This window comes from Ursus maritimus, unplaced genomic scaffold, assembly GCF_017311325.1.
Source record: "Ursus maritimus isolate PB19 unplaced genomic scaffold, ASM1731132v1 scaffold_12, whole genome shotgun sequence".
In the NCBI taxonomy this organism is placed as follows: domain Eukaryota; kingdom Metazoa; phylum Chordata; class Mammalia; order Carnivora; family Ursidae; genus Ursus; species Ursus maritimus.
Window position 1 is genome coordinate 66,654,889 of NW_024423564.1, and position 15,242 is coordinate 66,670,130.

General features: G+C 37.4%; 1 protein-coding gene across 1 annotated transcript in view; it reads left to right on the forward strand.

Annotated features, from left to right (window-relative positions):
- Positions 1-374: 374 nt before the first annotated feature.
- Positions 375-15,242, forward strand: part of STIL (STIL centriolar assembly protein) — a 71,628-nt gene continuing 56,760 nt past the window's right edge. The window contains exons 1-8 of the mRNA XM_008699233.2: positions 375-696; positions 2,532-2,618; positions 5,900-6,007; positions 7,980-8,092; positions 8,417-8,604; positions 9,790-10,037; positions 13,279-13,362; positions 14,603-14,689. Coding sequence (XP_008697455.1) covers positions 2,575-2,618; positions 5,900-6,007; positions 7,980-8,092; positions 8,417-8,604; positions 9,790-10,037; positions 13,279-13,362; positions 14,603-14,689 — 872 coding nt within the window. The 5' untranslated portion in view covers positions 375-696; positions 2,532-2,574. The remainder of the gene's footprint in view (positions 697-2,531; positions 2,619-5,899; positions 6,008-7,979; positions 8,093-8,416; positions 8,605-9,789; positions 10,038-13,278; positions 13,363-14,602; positions 14,690-15,242) is intronic.

The following is a 15,242-nucleotide window of genomic DNA, read 5'->3' on the forward strand; positions in this document are numbered from 1 at the left end:
TAAAAAGTTTTGTCCGCTTCTACTCGCCGAGCGACAATTCGGACAGCAAGCACTTCCCACTGCCTCTGCCACCCCTGCATCCACGGGCTTGGGCTTCTCATTGCGCGTGCGCAAGGCCCGCCCCACCCCGGAACTTAACCGTTGACCAAAATGTAGTGTTTAAATCCTCCGGAATCTGATCCTGCAGGGCCGGTGGCGCACTCATTTCTCCAATGAGGCTTGGGATTGGTCAAGCGCCGGATTGGTGCGGAGAGCTGATTGGCTGATGTAGCAGTACGTCACGGCGACCGTGCGAGTTGCCTCTGGCGCCGCCCCTGCCCCTGACGGGTCGGATTTCCGACCAGTCAGTAGGCGCGGCGCGGGCTTCGGTTTCGCGAACCTCTGTTTGCCGCCTCGGTTCCCGCTACCCTAACGTCCCGGAGGCGGGGTGGAGGCGGCGGAGGCGCTCCTTGGAGCCGACCTCTCTTCCGACCTAACAAACGGACCCCGCTGGGCGGAGGTTGCGGTGAGCCTGGCTTTGTGTCCTGGATTCTTCCGAAGGGCGGCAGCGAAGCTCGGAGGAGGACGGTGGGCAACATTCGGGGCCCTGTGGTGGGTTCAGCCCTCCTGGAGCCAGAGGCCGACGATGTGAAGGGGAACTACTGGCAGAAATAAGTCAAGCGGACCACGAATTCCCTAGGAATCGTTTGTCGTTAGGTATGTGAAAGAGGTTTGCCGTAGATAACGTGCCATTTAAAGGTGTTTTTACTGTGAAGCTTTGATGGCTGAAGTGTGCTGGTTCTTGCATTCCTCGCATTCAGCTTATATAGCTACGTAGTTAAGGGGTCAGTTAAGGTTTGAGGTCCGTGGTCTACTGGGAATAGTGTGTAAGCAATACAGTGTGAAAATGCTGTGTGTGTGAACGCAGGCGGTGGTCACATCACATGGTGTCCAGGAGATGGTTTTACAGAGCAAGTGACATTGGATTTGGACTGTGAAGGATGATGGAGCTTTACCAGGGCATTCCAAGTTAAGGGAACAGACTGTGCAAAGATGCTTGAACTGGGGGAACTGTAAATAGTTCAATTTGGTTGGAATGTAGGGTAAAGGATGAGGTTGGAATAACAAGGTGGGGCCAGATTGTGAAGGTGCTTTATTTTGTATATAAAGAAGAGCCATCAGCTTTTTAAGTAGGGGGAATAATTTGGCCAGATAGGCACAAATACCCTTCTAGGAGCACTCTGGGGACTTTTCTGTAAATCTGGTGAGAATTGAAGTCAGGAACTAAGGTTGGAGAGATGTTAAGGCAGAATTTATATGGGGAAACAGGGAGGAAGGGGAGGTAAGGATAACTTCAGGGTTTCCATTTTGATAAACGATGCCATTATCTGAGAAGAATCTGTTTTGCTAGATATAGGTGGTATGTGGTTTTAGTTTCACTGGCTTTAATTGCTTGTGTGATACTCTTAGAATAAACTCATATATTGTTTTAAAATGAGAAATAGATCAACATTATCTTTTTACCCTAATACATAAAGGAAGAGGGGACAAATATGGAGCTTTAAGACTTTTTTGTTTAATGAAGAAAAATGGCATTTTATGTACTTTCTAGAGTTACAAATATCGATCCGAATACTGTAACCTGTGACAACCAAGTGATGTAGAAGGGCTTTCAAGTTTAAAGCCTTCATTCCATAGATGATGCATGAAATCCAGATATCTCCAAGAGGGGCTTTTTAGTCAATGTTACAAGAACACTCTAAACAAGATTTTGTTCTAGTCAGTAATTTCAGCCTCTGGCTTTATCTGAAAAATCTCTTCTGCACCTGCATTAATAACTCTCTCCTCCCTTATCTTGCTTCAGACGATTCCTTCTTGCTAGAATTAAAGTAGAATGTACAGGGCCTAAAGAACTCCAAGACCTAATAAAAGAGTATAGGAAATACTGAACTGTAAAGAAAGGACTATGAGCTCTGTATTTTGCTTTGATAATATTTAGATGGAGATACCCAGTGGGCAATTAGAAATATAGGTTTGAAACTGAGAAGAGAGGTGGAAGCTGAGAGTTTGCTATGTACAGATGGGTGTGGAAGCAATGGGAGTGGATGAGGAGTACCCAGAGAGGGCATGTGCAGCCAAAAAAAGACCACTGATTCTGTAGGGAAACAAGTCCGTTTGTGGGGATGCAGTATTTGTCTCTGTCTCCACAAGATTTAAGGTTTGTTAACCTTGTTACAGATCCAATAAATATCTAGTTTGTTGTTCCTATGTACTGTTTTGAGGTTTTCTGAATATTGTGAGGCTTTTGGTCAAAATTTCATATATTAAATACTGCCTGCTGCCTAGATTAATATTAACATTAATTTATAGGCAGAATGACTATAAAGTATGAAAATGATCAGATTCTACAAGCATTTTATCTTACTAATCCAAAGATGAAGGCACTTCATATAAGTAACCTAATTTTGCCTGTACTGTTAATATGTGGTGAAATCATGTTTCTTATTTTTTGTTTTTATCATTCATTAGTAACATTCTCTTTACTTTTTTAGGATACTAAGCATTTGAAATTGAATACATAATTCACCAACTATCATGGAGCCTACATATTCTCTTGCAGGGCCCCAGATGAATACCAGGTATAGAAACATTTTTATTAAAATTTTTTTCACTGCTTCTCATAACTTGGGAAGATAGGTTGGAATAGGAAAACAACAACAACAACAGCAACAACAACTTTCAAATCAGGAAAACCTGGGTCCACATCTCAGCTCTACCACTTGGTAGGTGGGTGACCTTGATCAAGTTAATTAACTTCTCTAAGCCTCAGTTTCCTCATCTGTAAATGGGGGATAGTAATCTCTATATAACAGAAGATTATTGTGAAGGATTAAATAAGATTACTAAAGTAAAGGGTCTGGCACATAGTAGGCACTTAGTAAATATTACTTTCATTCCCATCTTCTCTTTTATGGTTTCACAGCGCATCTTTATTGATGGGAAATAGAACCTGAGCTCTCGAGGCTAAAAATCATAGACATATTTATTTACATCCTAGACAAGTGAGAAAGTGGTTGGGTTCCTTCCTTTGTGTAAAACCTAATCCTTGATGGGAAAAATTTCACATTGGATATACCAAGTTTCTTTAAATGTCCCTAAACCTTTCCCCACTCATGTGGAATAGGAAGGAGGAGCTTGCCACCTGTCCCCTAATTTTCTCAGTCTGTCAGTACTCTGGGGATAAGGCAGATTGGCTTGTGTTATTTGGCTGTTTAGGTCATTTATCGTTCCTTTTTTCCCTCTAGGGAGGGACAATTAATGCTGACGTGAATTTTTTTTTTCTTCTAAACTATAATTATATCCATGAGTTACCTTCATTCTCTGTACTTTTCTTTTCTGCCAGATGTTTTTGATGAAGATAGTGGGAAACATGACCCAAAGAGGCTATCATATTCCTTTTGCTTAATTTTGGCCCTTCTGTTTTATCCTGCTGCCACCCCTTATTCTTTGAAAATTTGTCGACTCTGTTCTTTGAAAAAACTTGTTGCACTTGCAACAAGCCAATACATTCTCTTTTTTATTTTATTTTTGGGTCAAATTCATTCCTTACATTCTAGGTAAGATAATATTCTCATGTAATTTAAATTGATTATTCCTGATATATTCAACTCTAGTTTTTTTACTTATTTAATGACCTTTGGTTTTCTTTCTTTTTTTTTTTTTTTAAGATTTTATTTATTTATTTGAGAGTGAGAGAGAGAACATAAGCAGAGGAGAGGCAGGGGGAGAGGGAGAAACGGACTCCCTGTGGAGCAGGGAGCACGACGTGGGGCTCAATCTCAGGACCCTGGGATCATGACCTGAGCTGAAGGCAGACGCTTAACTGAGCCATCCAGGTGCCCCTGACCTCTGGTTTTCAATAATCTCTGGGCTACAACAGTTCTGAATTATTTAGGGGTTATAGACCGCTTTGAATATCTGATGGCATGAATCCCCTCCCATAAGATAAAACACTTACATACATACATGTAAAATTTTGTGCCACGTTGCAGGATGGTTGTGTTTCCCCTGCCTCTAAAGTCTATGGTATACCTTAGATTAAGAAAAGGAGTAATAGCAACATTTATTGAGATCTTGTTACGTGCCGTTTGCTGTGCTAATAAGCATATTACATTATTCTTATTTAATCCTCATAACAAACCTATGAGGTATAGGTGCTATTATTATACCCCTGCCTCTTTTTTTTTAAACTGTAGAGTGATTAACCAATCCAGAGTTATATAGTTGATAAGTGGTATAGGCAGGATTTAAATCTGATGTGACTTCTACTTTAAACCCTTTACATAGATGCACTCATTTAATATTCAGTGTAATTACCAGGAGATACAGGTATTATCCTGTTTAACAGATGAGGAAACTGAGGCACCGAGACATTAAATAACGTGAGCAAGGTCACACAGGTAGCAAATTTTGAAGCGAGTTTTCAGACCTAAACAATTGATTTCCAGACATTTTGCTTTATCCACCACATCATACTGCCTCTCACCAACTGATAAGTGATAAATATATTAGATATAGAAACTTAGATAAACTGACAGTTTGTTACTTACTAGCTTTGTGACCTTGAACAGCTCAGACTATGTCCTCATTTCAAAAACGGGAGATTAAAGATCCTTCTTACAGATATTATGAGCTCAAATTGGACATGGATTTGAAAGCACACAGCTAGGAATAGTGGTGGAGCCGGAATTGGAATCCAGGTTCTAAAGCACTATACCATTCAGCTTTTTAATTGTTGTATAAAGTTAGGAGAGTTATAGTTTGTTATTGATAAAATGGATAATAAAGTGTTTCTGGAAGTTTTAGTGAGAAATCTTGTGTATGTAAAGTGCCTTCTGGTATGCCTGGCACACAGTAGGTGATCAGTAAACGGGCTAGTCTTGTAGCTGAGAAGCTTCATTAGATGATATGTGAAAGTAAAATCTAGAACGAGGTATTCTTAATACATGATATGATTAATATTCTTTTAGTTCAACTAAATAGTCTACTAGCCCACAAATGCACTGGTATAGGTAGCTCACTGTCAGAGCTTGCGTGCTTTAATTACACGGGACTCTGACTGATATCTTTTCCTCAGTTCTTTCTCTCCATTGTTTTTTTCTTATGGTTTTCTCATGTTACTCACTTACGTAAAATAAAAACTTTATGATGGTGTTCTGTATGATTTAACATTGAAACCTTGCTTTATGCTGTCTCTAGGGTCTTTGCTAAGGAGTTACTTATAATGCTGTCCTTTTGATGCTTCATTACCAATTAAACTGAAGTGATAGGACCCAAGATACCAAGTTTAGAAACACTGAAAAATGAAGACTGTATTAAGTTTTTGTGCTTTTCATAATTTTGTTGGGTGTTATCTAGAAATTAGTTTAGAGGGACAGAATTTTAATTTTAAATTTAAATGTAATTTCATGGTTTATACTATTTCTCTGTTACTTAATAAGGATATTATAGGATTGATACTCCTGATTCTTATTTATTTATTTATTTTTTTCTTTTTAAGTAGGCTCCATGCCCACTGTGTGGCTTGAACTCACAACCGTGAGATCAGGGGTCACATGCTCTACCAGCTGAGCCAGCCAGGCGCCCCTTCCCATTCTTTTTAAGAAACGTGTGTATATAAATTTATGTATGCATAGGAAAAAAAGGACAGGAAAAAGCTATACGTAAATTTTGAGTGCTTATTTTCTTGATAGTAAGGTTATAAGGATTTTTTTTTAACTTTTTAAAAATATTTCTAAGCTCCTTTAAAATTAACATAAGTAGTTTGAAAAGCCCCATTATTTAATGTTAAACTGCTTCTTATAAAATTTCTGCTAAGTATGCTTTTCATTGTGCTTTGATTTAAAAACTTTTTTTAAAGGTTTCCTTCAAGCAGGATGGTACCTTTCTACTTTCCTCCATCAAAATGTGCACTTTGGAACCCAATCCCAGTTGGAGATTTCATCTACTTACATCTCAATTACTACAGGTATAAGATGTTTCTCTTTTCAAATCAAACCAGTATAAACAGGAATCAAAAGGATGTGTAAGGCAAAGTTGATTACTATGACTAATTCCTTTTTTTTTTTTAACTTTTCCATTCAGAAACTCCCCTCAAACAAACTATCCCTTTTGTGCTTTTGAGAAATAATCTTAATTTCACAGTTAAAATGTTCTGCAAATCTTAAGTTCTAAGTATTGTAGGAATTCAAGAGACAAAATATAATAAAAACTGAAAGGGTATTTCATTGTGCTTTAGCATGCTGTCTTTGTAAAACATTGAGAAGATTGAACTGATTTTGAGTGGATAGATCATTTTAGAAGAAATATAAAATATGGTTATGGGCAGGATCTTGAAAGAAAGACATAAAAACTTAGGCTTAAAGAAATAGAAAATAGAGATCCACTGCAATTTTGTGTGTAAGGGAGTTACTTGTTGAAAGCAGAATTCTAAGAAGGATGGGTCATAGTGGGGAGAACCTGGAGTTAGCTTAGCTGTGAGATGGTTTTCTGTAATCTAAGCAACATCGATTTATGCCATACTGGTTTGTTTACCTGGAGTCAGACGGCCTGGGGGGTCAAATCCTGATTCTACCACTTCTTATTTATGCAACTTCAGTAAAGTAGGCAAGGATCCGTTTCCTTATTTAGAAAATGGGAATAACAATACCTGTTTCATAGCACTCTTGTAAGGATTAAATGAGACAGGCTCTGTAAAGCAGCAGTTGGCACGGTGCCTGGAACATAGGAGGTATTCAAATAAATGGTTGCTATTATAAGGGTTTAGAGCAATGTAGCAGTATTAAGATCAAAAGGAAAGAATGAAACAAGGTATTTTAAAGAAATAACTTATAGCATTTGATGATGGATTCAGTCAAACTAAAGGAGAGATACAAGTCAAAAAGTAAGTTCTAAACTAGTTGGCAGAGGAGGATAGTATCATTGATAAAAAAGAGTCTCGTGGGGGTGCCTGGGTGGCTCAGTTGGTTAAGCATCTGCCTTCGGCTCTGGTCATGATCTCAGGGTCCTGGGATGGAGCCACGCATCGGGCATCCTGCCCAGCAGGGAGTCTCCTTCTCCCTCTCTCTGCTCATACTCTCTCTCTCTGTCTCTCTCAAATAAATACATAAAATCTTTTTAAAAAACTCCAATGGTCCTATGGAAGTTCAATGAAATATTTCTTAGACTTGTTCATTCTTTTCTTGATGTCTCTTGACCTTTTATATTTTCTGTTATCTTTTTGTGCTACAATGTGAGTAATTTTTTCTTCAACTCTACTGATTTTCTCTTTAGGTGTACTTAGTTGCCATCTAATCTGTACGTTTAGGTTTTTTAAATGTGGAAGTATTCCATGTATATGAAAGATTGTTTAAAATATATGTGCAGAGTTTATAGGATAATAAAAATTCATGTACCTATCCCCAGTTCATTATATTGAGTTTGTAATTGATTATATTTTTATTTCTGCAGTTCTTTGTGGTTCTTTTTCAAATTTGCCTCATCTTTTTTTGATAGTATCTACTTCCTTGCTCATATTTTGGAGTCCCTTTTATATACTTCACATTTTAATCATATTTTTTATATATTCTACATTCAGTAATAGTATCTGAAGTCCACAGACCGTATGTAAACAAACAGATGTGGTATTTCAATCAAACCTCATTTATAGAAACAGGAGGCTGGCCTCACAGTTTCTTGATCCTTGCTCTGGTTCTTAAAATTAAGCAAATGCTCAGAGAACAACTATAACTGCAGTGTCTACTTAGTGCAATTCTGGTTTCCAGGCAGCTCTTCCTACCCACTCCCACCTCCTCCCCATCTTTGACCCTAGAATTTCTCAACAATGATTTTTCTGTACATGTTAAAAGATGTGTGTTATATTTTAGGCAGCATTTCATGGCAGGAGGGTTTTTAGGATATCAGATCTACCATATTCATGAAAGACTTTTGTTATTTTTCAGAAATCCAAAGCTTGTGGTAACTGAAAAGACCCTCCGACTTGCTTGTCGTCATGCTAAACAGAATAAAAAAAACCTGCCTTGCTTTTTACTTGGTTCTGTCACAGTAGATGAAGGTAATATACTTTAAAAAGATATTTTTATAACTATAATAGAATTTATGTTTTGAATTCAGCCAATTATTGTAGTGTGCTTTCTGTTAATTTTCTTTGCAATATACCAAAGTTTATAAGGGTAAGTAAAAGTTGACACTACCCCTCACAGACTTCACAGGTCAGGTGGAAGAATATACATGCAAGCCATTTTTTAAAATAAGAGCTTAGTGTACTCTTAGTGTTCATACTTAGTATGAACAAAATGCTTTGCTATAATTGTAGGCTTGCTTGATTGATTTCAAATTTTTGTCATGCTGTATAATAACTGCTATTTTTGTTCTTCAGATGAAGAAAGTATGACATTGACAATAGATCGTTTTGATCCTGGTAGAGAAGTATCTGAATGCTTAGAAAGAACCCCTACGGCTTCTCTTCCTGGGGACTTTGTGATTCCATGCAAAATTCATACTCATGGAGTTTGTTCAAAAGAAATAATAGTTCATGACGCAGATGACTTCAGTTCAGCTTTTAAGGTGAGATTTATTGATAACTTGATTATTCTTAATTGAACACAAGAATCACGTTATGTGTACTATGTTGTATTTCAATGAACCCATATTTAACAAGTATTCATAATAATTTCTGATTGAATGATTGTTGCTAAAATACAATTGAATGTGGTTTCTGAAGGCAGAGATTCTAGGGAGGTAATATGGATAGCATTCCAGAAGGGGAGGCAGTATGACCAAGATAACAAAGTGCAGGATGTCCTCAGGGTGATATTAAGGGTGTAGATTTTTGCTGCTTTTTGTGGGCAATCAGACTGGACCATTAGTTTGGCCAGATTGTAGAGATCTTTGTCTGCCAGGCTAAGGCATTTGAACTTTGTCATATGGGCTATGTAGAGTCATTGAAAGTTTCTGAAAAGAGGAAATACTATTAAATCAAGGATAGGTAATCTAATAGGGCAGCCTGACTGAAGTCAGAGAGAGTAGGTAGGCCAAGTCAGTAGTCAGGTGGGTTTTAGAGAAGGTGTATTAGCCTGGAGTAGAGTGGTGGCAGAATGGCTAGGAAGGACACAGTGGGCCTGAGCAACTATGCAGGAAGAACTGACTTGACGATTTGTGTTAATAAGAAAAATAATTAAGAATGGAATGTAGATTTTCTTTCTTTCTTTTTTTTTTTTTTAAGATTTTATTTATTTATTTGACAGAGAGAGAGGCAGAGAGAGAGGGAACACAAGCAGGGGGAGTGGTAGAGGGAGAAGCAGACTTCCTGCCGAGCAGGGAGCCTGATGCGGGGCTCGATCCCAGAACGCTGGGATCATGACCTGAGCCAAAGGCAGATGCTTAATGACTGAGCCACTCAGGCGCCCCAGGACTTTAGATTTTCTTAGTTGAGTTGGAGTTAGTTTACATCTGTTTTTTTTCATGTGATAAATGTTTATTGGAAATAACATTCTTTAATAACAATTTGAAATGCTGCTGGGACATCTAAGGTGGCAATATGTAACGGAGCTTGGTACAGTAAATCTTACTCGCTTTGACATAGTTATTCATGTAACCTTTTGGTCGCATGGAAGAAATGAGAGAATTGAAATGTTACAAATCAAATTGTTTAATTTTGTCAGATCAAGGTATGTCAGTATGAAGCAAAACGTTTAGAGACATGGACAGATTTCAAAGTTTTAAAATAATTATATAATATTGATTCCTCAGGCTCTGCAGCACCATGTGTGTAGCAAAGATTCCTTGGATTGTGGTAAACTGCTTTCCCTAAGAGCTCATATCACTTCCAGGGAAAGTTCAGACATTGTGGATTTGGATTTGCATTGGGCAGCAGTAACTCTGGCAAATACCTTTAAGTGCACACCTGTGAAGCCCATCCCCATTATTCCAACAGCTCTGGCAAGGAACTTAAGTAGTAATCTGAATATTTCTCAAGTTCAAGGTACCTATAAATATGGGTAAGTAAGAGATAAATTAATTTTAAATATTGGTTACATTAGTATATTTTCATGGTATCCACATCATATGAAATATTTGTGCATTCAGTTTGTATGCCAGAGATCTGTGGTGGCTAGATAAATAACCAAGGAAGGTAAAAAATGAAGTTGTTAAATTTTGCTGAATATAGTTCAGAGTTGTCCCTATCATCCCAAGAAAAATTAATGGTAAAATTTATAATAAGGGGCACCTGGGTGGCACAGCGGTTAAGCGTCTGCCTTCGGCTCAGGGCGTGATCCCGGCGTTCTGGGATCGAGCCCCACATCAGGCTCCTCCGCTATGAGCCTGCTTCTTCCTCTCCCACTCCCCCTGCTTGTGTTCCCTCTCTCGCTGGCTGTCTCTGTCTCTGTCGAATAAATAAATAAAATCTTTAAAAATAAATAAAATAAAATTTATATTAAAAATTGGTTGTATTTTATTATTTGAAATTAAGAGACATTATCCTCTATGTCATTTTGCCCTTTGTATTTTGCCTAGGTTTGGGTCGTTGTCTTTTTTTTTTTTTTGGACTATAATCTATGAGCCTAACAGAGGCTGAAAAATTTTTTTATTACTTGCAGTTTTAATTGTGAATAATGAGCACTGCAGAGAGAGAAAGGAGATAGCTAAATAAAAATTTGTAGTATTCTTGCTTACCAAATAGTCAACCACTTGAGGGTGGAGTTTCCCCACATAGCTGGAGCAGCATCCTCTCCAGCTTTCTGTCACCACTTAGTTTCTTAGGAAATGTAAGCCAAATCGCATGCTTTCTGACCCTCAGCAGGGCTGCTTCCCTGAATCCTCATACACTTTCTTTATCTATTGTCTACTGAGCTAGGTTAGACAATGTAAGCACCCTCTGCTTTAAAGTCTAAGCAATTCACTTCTGGCTTCCTTTCCCACTGACTCCACCCTAGTTCCTGTTAGGTCTCTAGAGCTGAAAATGTTTGCCAAGATACACTCGACTGCAAGTATAGTCCTCTAAAAATGCCACTTCAAAAGAGGAAAAGAAAAAGAGAGGGTTTTCTTTTCAGAGGGCCCCTGGAATAGCTAGAGAAGTCCTATTTTTGAGTCCCACATGCTGACTGGAACAACTTTCTGGTTGGAATGGTACAAAGGAAAAAGTGTGTGTTCTAATATAATATCATGGTATGGTCAAAGGTCATAGTGATCAAGAGTTTGAATTAAGTGAAACATTTAAGTCTCTAGGAGTAATAAGTGCTTCTCAGTTGGGACATGGGAATTTTTGTTAAAATTAACCAAAAAATTAGGTTTTCTTAGTACCTATGCCCATCTACTAGTGAAGCATGAATTTATCTTTCTTTGAATTTTCCTTCTGTGACCCTTGGCATACTAGTAGTAACCCAGCATGTTCAATATTCTATTTAATTACCTATTTTCCTTGCTCCTTCTTCTCTAGAATTATTTAAGTTGTGACATCTGTCCTTTTCTTTGACCATTTTTCCTTTTCCTTTCATTTATTTACCCTGATATTTTTTAGGATCCATTATAGAATAGGTATTGTGTTAGACACTGAAATTAAATAGATAAAAACCATATTTATTGTCTGTTAAGTATATTAATGCCTAAACATGATGCAGATAAATATAATGGGGGTTTTATACAGTGCAGGGAAAGCAAGAAGGTGTGTCCAAATTGCCTGGGAAAATCATGGAAAGCCTGAGCTAGTTCTTTTAAAGAATAGGAATTTATCAGATGGTCAAGGCAAAAGAGCTTTCAGAGCAGGTGTAAGTGTCATTTTTTTTTAAGTTGTTTTTTTTTTGTTTTTTTTGTTTTTTTTTTTTTATCTTAAGTAATCTCTACACCCAATGTGGAACTCTATCTCAATTTTGAGATCAAGAGTCAAGTGCTCTTCTGACTGAGCCAGCCAGGTGCCCCAAGTGTCATTTTTTTTTCCCCTAAGGTATTATTTTTAAGTAATCTCTACACCGAACATGGGCTTGAACCCACAACCTTGAGATCAAGAATTGCACGTTCTGTCAGCTGAGCCAGCCAGGCGGCCCCAAGTATCATTATTGATCCATAAATCTCCCTGCCAACTCGGGCTTAATCATCTTGTCATGTGGCCTGATAAATTCATTATCTTTGTGTTTTAGGGTTATTATAGCAATAAAATGTATCCTCAGGGGAACTATCAAGACTTTATATCACTAATAGCATCATTTTTATTTTTGTGTTTTAAAGCCATAATGATGAAATTAACTCTTTCTTTTTCTTTTTTTTTGAGAGAGAGAGAGAGTGAGAGCATAGCAGTTGGGGGGGTGGGAGTATGAGGGGCAGAGGGAGAGGGAGGGAGAGAATCTTAAGCAGGCTCCATGCCTAGTGCAGAACCCGATGTGGGGCTCAGTCTCACAGCCTTAAGATCATGACCTGACATGACATTAAGAGTCCGACACTTAACTGATTGAGCCATCCAGGCACTGCAACTCTTGACAATTCTATAGTTATTCATATTCTTAAAAGTTACTGTCAATAATAGGGGCACCTGGCTGGCTTAGTCAATGGAGCACGTGACTCTTGATCTTGGGTTTTTGAGTTCAAGCCCCCCACTGGGGCTAGAGATTACTTAAAAAAATAAACTTAAAAACTTAACGGTCAATAATAAATCTAATAACAAAGTTTAAATGTGGGATAATGTCCTTTTAAGAAAAAGTGAATTTTGGGGTCTATTATAATGGTTCCAACGTTCTTTGATAGTGGTTGGAGGAATATAGTGCGTGGAAGATTGAATATACTTCACATAATTCAGCTTCATTAGTGAGAAGTCACATCTGTTGCAGTCTTATCAAGTCACCTGGATGCTTGAGCACTTCTAGTAACAGGAAATTCACTTCTCCCTGGGAAACCTATTTGAATCTCAAATAGTCAGCCTTGATTTTAACATTCCTGATTAAAATAAGTGGATACTTTTAGAGCAAAACTTTTTAAAAAGGTTTGTGATCTTCAATGGCCATTTTAATAGAAATTTTAAGATATTAAATCTCTTCAATCTCTTCCTCTTTTGGGATTCTTTTTGTACATTTTGAACTATTTGTGTGTGTTTGTGTGTGTGTGTGTGAGAGAGAGAGAGAGAGAGAGCGAGAACATTCATTTGAGTCATCTTTCCTGCCTCAGATATGCTTATTCAAGCTCTCAGATTATATCTTTTAGGTAAAAAGTACATACTTCTAATTGTTTTTTACATGAACGTTTTCTGTTTAGATATCTTACCATGGATGAAACACGCAAATTGTTACTTTTGCTGGAGTCAGATCCCAAGGTTTGTTCTCTACCATTAGTGGGAATGTAAGTATTGTATTATATATGAAAACCTTTTCAGCCACATATGTATTCGAATGTATATAGTAAGCATGTTAATTAGTTGTACTATGAATATATACTTAATACTTAGATCACCTTATAAAGCCACAAAGGCCAGTGATTCACGTTCTTATTTTCATAGCAGAATCATTTAAAACCAGATTTTGTCCAATCTTAGGAAGAACTCCAATAAATAAAATATATAAAGTTGAATTCTTCTGGTTGAAGTTGAAACCTTAGAGCCCTGTTTCTTTAACCTTCATCAGTACCCCCTGTCCTTAAAGCACCTTGAAGAACACAGGGCTCAGAATAACACTTTACACTGCCAGGCAGTTTTACAGTAATTCCCTTTGGTGTTAATGGCTTTCTCTTTAGAGTTTGTGGTTAATGACATTTAGACAGATTATTCAGTCAGAAATTTATGTTCTTTGAGTATTTATTGAGTGCTTACCCTATGCATATGTGTTGCAATTTAAAGCTCTCCAAGGAATTTATAATCAAGGTGAGGCAATAAAAATATATGTATATTCACAAATAGAAAAATAATAAGTATGTGATTTATTATGAAATGAGCAATATAGACAGCGTTATTAGTATTCATTAGAGGGATGATAGGGGACATTTCCTTAAAGAAAGCAAACTTGAGCTGGACCTTGAAGAGTTTGGATAATAGAAGGGAGGGGACTGGTGGTACGTGCGGTTAAACAATGAGAACGCACAAATGTTCTGCATGGCACAAAATCTTACAGTCTGTTTCCTATGGTCCTGATATCGGCTACGGGTTATACCAAGTGAATGCCTATTAAGAGCCTTGGGTGTTTGGGGCTACATATATATGTTACAGCATTTAATCCTCTCAATAACTCTATAGTTTTAGGCTGCGTTAGCATTCTCCCCTAATTTAGCCCATTCTTCCTAGTCCAGGCCAGTTGATTCTAATTGATTCCTGCTTTTATCTCTGTTGTTAACCATTTTGTCTCCCACCATTTTCTTGTCCTCTCAGGTGAAGAGGGCAGAGAGAAAGCTCTGTCTCTATATATCTATATTCCTTGTAATTATTAGCATGGTCTAGTGTTCATAGATTTCTTATTTATGAGCTGTTTAATGTATTGCTGGTGAATACCAAGAATCTCTGCTATATTACTTTGAGAAGGATGTAATCTAAAGCTCCTTAAGGATTAATTTGTAAGTGACTATAGCTTTTAATTTGTATTTTTTCTTTTAGTTGGCTATCTGGAATTATACATATCTATAGTCCTCAGGTATGGGCTTGCTGCTTACGATATATGTTCAGTTCTTCTATTCAAGAAAGGCAAGTGATATTTTGTATTTTATTTTGATCTTCTCCCTGTTCGTGTTTTATTGGTCTTGTTTAAAATTCATGCAGTGCCTTAACCTTTTATAATACTTTCAGACCAGAAGAATATGCACAGTAAGAAAAACAAATCTTACATTAAATGGGAATAAAACCGGATTAAAAAGGTGTGGTTGCAGTGTATTTGCACATGTGAAGGAATTCACTTGCCTAGCCATAGTACTATAACACAGAAGATACACTTTTTAGGTGTGGGGGGAAAAACCTAGAGGTCATCTACTGAGGCATCCTATTTTATAAACAAAGAGATTGATTTTCAGTGAAGTGATTGAAAATGTGTTGCCTTATGCATGTTTTATTAAGTTACACAGTGCTAATACTAGTACTGTAAGAAATATTTGAGATATTTAATTTTCTTTCTGGAACTGAAGCACAAGCATTGGAACTAGCAAAGAAACTTTCTAACCTCAACTCCTCATTTAATTTTGTTATTTTGTATGTGATATACCACCATTCCCCTCTTAGCTTTTTCATCTCTTAAAATTTCCAG